We start from the raw sequence: 6,000 nt of genomic DNA, 5'->3' as shown, positions 1-6,000 counted from the left end.
TGATCCCTGAGCAGCGTGGACCCCATGGGTGACCTCGTAAAATGTAACGGTGAGCTCAAAATACTTCTTATAGGGCTGTTAACAATGTCATAATTATCTGAATTGCCTCCCCCACCGCTCTGTGTTGGGTCTGTTCAGCGCTGACAGACCCGACATCTGGGAAAGGCACGTGGCGGCGGGTTGACAGCGGGGTCCTGACCCGCTGTCAAAAAAAAACATTTTCCCACCCAATCCGCCACTGAACGCGCCCGCTGACCCCCTGAAAAATTCCCCCTAGAAAGTTTGTTTTCTTAAAGGCACCAAAACAAGGTCAAGTGAGGTTAGTTTTGACAGAAGAACAATTTTCAAAAAGCTGTGTATGTGACTACAGACAGAGCAAAAGAGATAATTTACTTATGTAGCTGTGATAAGTGAAGAGAAAAAAAATTAATTTATCTACCCACAGTAGGTAAGGAAAACTATTTACTTTCTGGGTACCAATCAAAAACACATACTTCACTATCTCTAAGCAAAACTTTTACAAAATGTTTTCCACATTGTTTCAGCAGTCATTTGGGTCCCTCCTCATTTCCACAGCACAGTATCCTCTGCTTTCAACATTAGACCCATTGGCTAACTATAACCAACACCATGGGGGATCTATTGTAGCACAGATAACATAGTAAATACATTTTTAATTTTTGCGCATGAGCATCACCACAGGAAATCAAATAGTATTACAAGAAAGCTCCTCCTAATATCAGAGTAACTTTATTACTGTAATATTAAGAGTTTGTTTCCTAATTGCAATATGGAAGGTGAAAACCTTGAAAAATGGCCAATTAAGGAAGCCTAAAATGCTCTGGAGCCAACAGCAGTCAAAGCATTAATTACTGTCAATTTCTTCATTAATCATATTCAGAGCCAGATCCAATGCTGTTTCTAAGTTATTATCAGGAATATCAGACTGTGCACCATTATTTAGAAGCAGTCGCTTAATCCTCTTGTTATTGTGCATAATTCCATAATGCAATGCTGTTCTGCCTTCTTTGTCCTGGCTGTCTAATTGTTTCTGCACATCAGAATGTTGTAATAATACCTACAAAACAAAATAGTTGAACTGATTTTTAAAAGTATATATAAACAGTTTTTGCTATTGTTCTAACTTTCATATACAAGTTATGTTTTATTATGATGAGTACAGCTCTGACTTGAACATATAATTGTCAACATTTAAGAAAGGTCAAGCATAAGCCATAAATTATTTTCCGTAAACATTTCTCTCTTATATTTTTTGTATTTTATACACTTGGATTAACTAGTACTGGACACCTTTATGTTTGTGAAACATTCTGTGCCAACCTACTCATGATTTGCTTGCAGTTCACAATTAGATCTCACTGTCAATGACTTTAGAATTCAGATTCATGGTAAAGAAATAAGGGAAACAGAAGTGAAAATGAGTATCTGGTGTATACAGAAAATATTTTAATATTTGGATTCAACTGTTTAATCAAAATGGTTAGATCATACACGTATTATGTCTCTTGTGCAATGTGAATGTTTTGGCTCATGGCCTCTGGTTCTAGCTACCTACTGAGGCTGCAATGCAGCTTGACATTAATTACTTATACAATAGAAGGATGTTTTAGAGTGCTGGAGTGCTTTGATGTAGATTAAGATATGGTGTACTACAAAAAGCCAAATCGACTGCAGATCAGTTTCATAGCTCAGTTGTCATTGTTTCTTTTGATGACATAATAAATTCATTACAAAAGCAAAGTACTGCGGATGCTGGAAATCTGAAATAAAAACAGAAAATACTGGAAATACTCAGCAGGTCAGGCAGCATCTGTGGAGAGAGAAGCAAAGTTAACGTTTCACTTTGTTTCTCTCTCCACAGATGCTCCCTGACCTGCTGAGTATTTCCAGCATTTTCTGTTTTATTTATAATAAAATCATTATTTGGACATGGATCAAATTCAGTTAACACTTTAATATTAGATAACCAGATTTACCAATTTAAACTAAAAGTACCTGGCAGATTTCACCATTCCCGTATATAGCAGCTATGTGCAAGAGAGTCCTCCCAGCATCGTCTGTGTAACTGTATAATTTTAGATACAAAATATTATTACAGTGTAGAGTTAAGTTACATAAGAACGTATTTAATGGAAAGGTTTACATTCATACTAGTGTTCAATTATAAAAGCACATCGTTTTCCTGTGTCTCCCATCTATAGGTATGCAATTGCATAAATCATATTAAATTAAACAATCTAGTTATGGAAAGGAGCAGTTATTTTATAGGAAATTTTAAACAGTGGATAATAGGATCAAGAAAGGTTTAAAGGGGATGGGCAGGACCCCTAAAAGAACTACACATTATGATGATGTGTCACTCAGTCTCTGTGGTCTCCTGGAGCTTGTAGGAGATTGCTTGGCAGTGTATATGAGTGGAATGGGTGAGGACGATGGTGGGGAGGAGGGAAGGTGGTGACAGGTACAAAAAATAATTAAAAAGGCTAATGGATTGTTGGCCTTTATCTCAAGGGGACTGGAATACAATGGGGTGGAAGTTATATGACAGTTTTATATAAAGCTCGGGTTAGACCTCATTTAGAGCACTGCGTTCAGTTCTGGGCACCGCATCTCAGGAAGGAGATATTGGCCTTGGAGAGGGTTCAGCCCAGATTCACCAGAATGATACCGAGACTATAAGGGTTAAATTATAAGTGTCAACCGTGGCTCAGTTGGTAGCACTCATGCCTCTGAGTCAGAAGGTTGTGGGCTCAAGTCCCATTCCAGAGGCTTGAGCACACAAGTCTAGGCTGACACGCCAGTGCAGTACTGAGAGAGTGCTGCACTGTCAGAGTGAAGCCCTGCCTACTCTCTCAGGTGGACATAAAAGATCCCATGACACTATTTCAAAGAAGAGCAGGGGCCTGGTGTCCTGGCCAATATTTATCCTTCAATCAACATCATTAAAAACAAATTAGCCGGTGATTATCTAATTGCTGTTTGTGGGACCTTGCTGTCCGCACATGCAGGGATGGGCCCTCCCACCACCACCCAGTGCCTTAAATTCAATCTCTTTTCACACTCTGAGCATAGCAAAGTTATTTTAAAAGTTATTGTAGCTTCCTACTAACTTATTCTGCAAAGTGGCTGTCGCATTTCCTACATTATAACAGTGGCTACATGTCACAAGTACTTTAGCAAAATACTGCAGATGCTGGAAATCTGAAATAACAACAGAAAATGCTGGAAAAACTCAGCAGGCCAGGCAACATCCGTGGAGAGAAAATAGAGTCGACGTTTCGGGTCTAACCCTTTTTTGGGTTAGACCCGAAACGTCGACTCTATTTTCTCTCCACAGATGTTGCCTGGCCTGCTGAGTTTTTCCAGCATTTTCTGTTGTTATGTCACAAGTACTTCACTGGCTGTAAAGCATTTTGGGACATTCCGAGATCATGAAAGGCGCTATATAAATGCAAGTCTTTCTTTTTTTCTTTAAATTCTTAGAATATACCCATTTTTGAAAGAAGCCTGATGACATAAGATAGTTATGTAATTTGATTAAAATCTGTATTAAGGTACTGAGATGACAAGTGTTCACCAAGCCCTCAAACACCTGTAGCCCTTCTGGTGCACTCCTGCCAACTTCAGCAGGAATGCCCCAGCAATTAGGATGTGACCTAATTAGGTCAGGTCCTGGCCTTGTGTTGGAGATTCTGGATGGACTTGTTAGAGGTTGATTGCAATCACTTGGCCTAAACAAGGTCATGCTGTTGGGATTAGGGACTCCCTGCATTGAGAGGTCCCAATTTCTCAGCTCTCGGAGGGACCCAGCATAGGGTTGCAGAAGTAAGCTTGGGAAACCTGGTGTACTGGCCAACCAACAGTGGAAGTGGAGCCCACCTGGGAGTCCAGTCTGTGATCATGGCCTGAAGCGCTGAAGAAGAAAAATTACAATTGTGGTTTAAATGTTGCCCCTCTACAAAGCAGGGTGCTGGGAGCACTTTTAACTTCTTTCTGGGGAAAGCCAGTTGCCAACCCCCAGAATGGGCAAGATGCACCAGACTTCCCGGCCTTCCTTCCATGCAGTCGGCCTATGTGTCCCTAGTGTCACATGCACATGCAAGGATGGGCCCTCCCGCCACCACCCAGTGCCTTAAATTCAACCACTTCAATCACTTTTCACACTCTGAGCATAGCAAAGGTATTAAAAAAGTTATTGTAGCTTCCTACTAACTTATTCAGGAAAAACCTCAGTTTTGCACTTACCCAGGAAGGCCACTATGACACTGACAGAGATTCTCCAATTTATAATGTTCTCCATTCTTAATGGTTCTTATGGCATTTTTGAAAATATCACAGAGGTTTACACCATCTGTGTTAATACAGTTTATATTTGTTTCATTTTCCTTGGTAGAATATGAACTATTTTCATCCTGTGAAAGCATGTTGGACAAGAATGTGAACAAATTCTTTTCCTTAATGACTTAATTCATACAAGTAACATTGAAACATTTCCTTTCATTTGACTAGTTTGAATATGTGTTGGGAGTAATTTTGAGACCATGCTGCCAGTGGGGAGCCTTTTGCCTGCAAACATGTATTGGAATGACTTCCCAACCATGAAAATGAATGGCAACACAGACCTGTAAAATGACCCCTGTAATATATCTAATGGTACAAAAATGGTAACAAAGGCTAATACAGATAGCAGATATGAGCACAGTACCAGGTCAAATAGTGACCTAAATAGTCTGGCTCACAAACACTTCATTTGGCTAGATTCAAAATTCATATGCTATACTATTTAACACGATGCGGTCTCCTCTACATTGGGGAGACCAAACGCAGATTGGGCGACCGCTTTGCGGAACACCTCCATTCAGTCCGTAAGGGTGACCCTGAGCTTCCGGTCGCCTGTCGCTTTAATTCACCGCTTCACTCCCACTCTGACCTCTCTGTCCTCGGCCTAGTACATAGTTCCAATGTAGCTCAACGTAAGCTCGAGGAACAGCACCTCATCTTTCGATTAGGCACTTTAAAGCCTTCTGGCCTCAACATTGAGTTCAACAATTTCAAACTATAATCCCTACCCCCATTTTTCATGCTGTATGATTTTGCCATTCCCATTTGCAACATTTTATCTTTCCTGCCTCTTACAAAAACACAGTGGCCTAGAAATTGAGTTGCCTTAGCGCCGCTTTTGAGGCGCTAGAGGGACTAGCGCCAGAGTTATGGCCAGTTCAAAAATTCCCTGGGGCCCTAAAGCGGCGTTGCACCGGTAGCGCTGCGCCGGCACCGATGACGTCATCGGTGTGCGCAGTGTCCCGGTTGCCATGCCGACGGGCCCCAGCGCCGAAATTCAGTTGCGGCCGCCTCGCCCGTGGCAGCCGCAACTAAGACTCTGGCAACAGAGTCCTACATGTCTTTGCGCCGGCGCATTAAAGGCCCCGCGGCGGCCGGCCGCTTTCCCGCCGGCCGCCTGGCCGCAGCTCCCTCCCCGGACTTCCCCCCACCGCCCCCCGGAACAGAAGCAAGCCGGCACTTGTCCGAGGTGCCGGGCTCATTTTTAAAAAGATTTTCGCGGGCCGCGGCCGGGTGCAGGCAGGTCCTCCTTAAGGGAAGGAGGAGGCCTGCACTTCCTGAGCCTGCCGCACCGCATCGGGTGCCGCAGCGCCGGAATTGCGGCGCGAAACGGCAGTTAGCGCCGATTTACCGCCGCAAAGACCCTTCAGTAGCGCCGGCAGCCGTTTGGGCGCGGCCCTGCTGAATTTTTGGCGCGCGCAGGGGGACTTAGCGCTGGCACTAACTTCCGGCGCTAAAGCCCTGGCTAAGCCAAAACCCAATTTCTAGGCCAGTATATTCCTTCATCCCCTCCTGTCTCTGCACCTGCTTAATATCTGTTACATCTCCAGCTTTTTCCAGTTCTGATGAAGGGTCCCAGACCTGAAAAGTTAACTCTGTTTCTCTCTCCACGGATGCTGCCTGGCCTGCTGAGTTTTT

General features: G+C 43.2%; 1 protein-coding gene across 1 annotated transcript in view; it reads right to left on the bottom strand.

The window, feature by feature from the left end:
* Positions 1-449: 449 nt before the first annotated feature.
* LOC147110641 (uncharacterized) overlaps positions 450-6,000 on the bottom strand; it is a 180,457-nt gene continuing 174,906 nt past the window's right edge. Inside the window, exons 12-14 of the mRNA XM_086000826.1 lie at positions 4,267-4,433; positions 2,017-2,086; positions 450-1,078 (exon numbers count right to left, since the gene is read on the bottom strand). Coding sequence (XP_085856952.1) covers positions 866-1,078; positions 2,017-2,086; positions 4,267-4,433 — 450 coding nt within the window. The 3' untranslated portion in view covers positions 450-865. The remainder of the gene's footprint in view (positions 1,079-2,016; positions 2,087-4,266; positions 4,434-6,000) is intronic.

The sequence above is a fragment of the Somniosus microcephalus genome, chromosome 11, assembly GCF_052327205.1.
Source record: "Somniosus microcephalus isolate GS21.2 chromosome 11, FLI_Smic_1.0, whole genome shotgun sequence".
Taxonomy (NCBI): Eukaryota; Metazoa; Chordata; class Chondrichthyes; order Squaliformes; family Somniosidae; genus Somniosus; species Somniosus microcephalus.
This window is presented reverse-complemented; position numbering and strand designations above follow the sequence as displayed.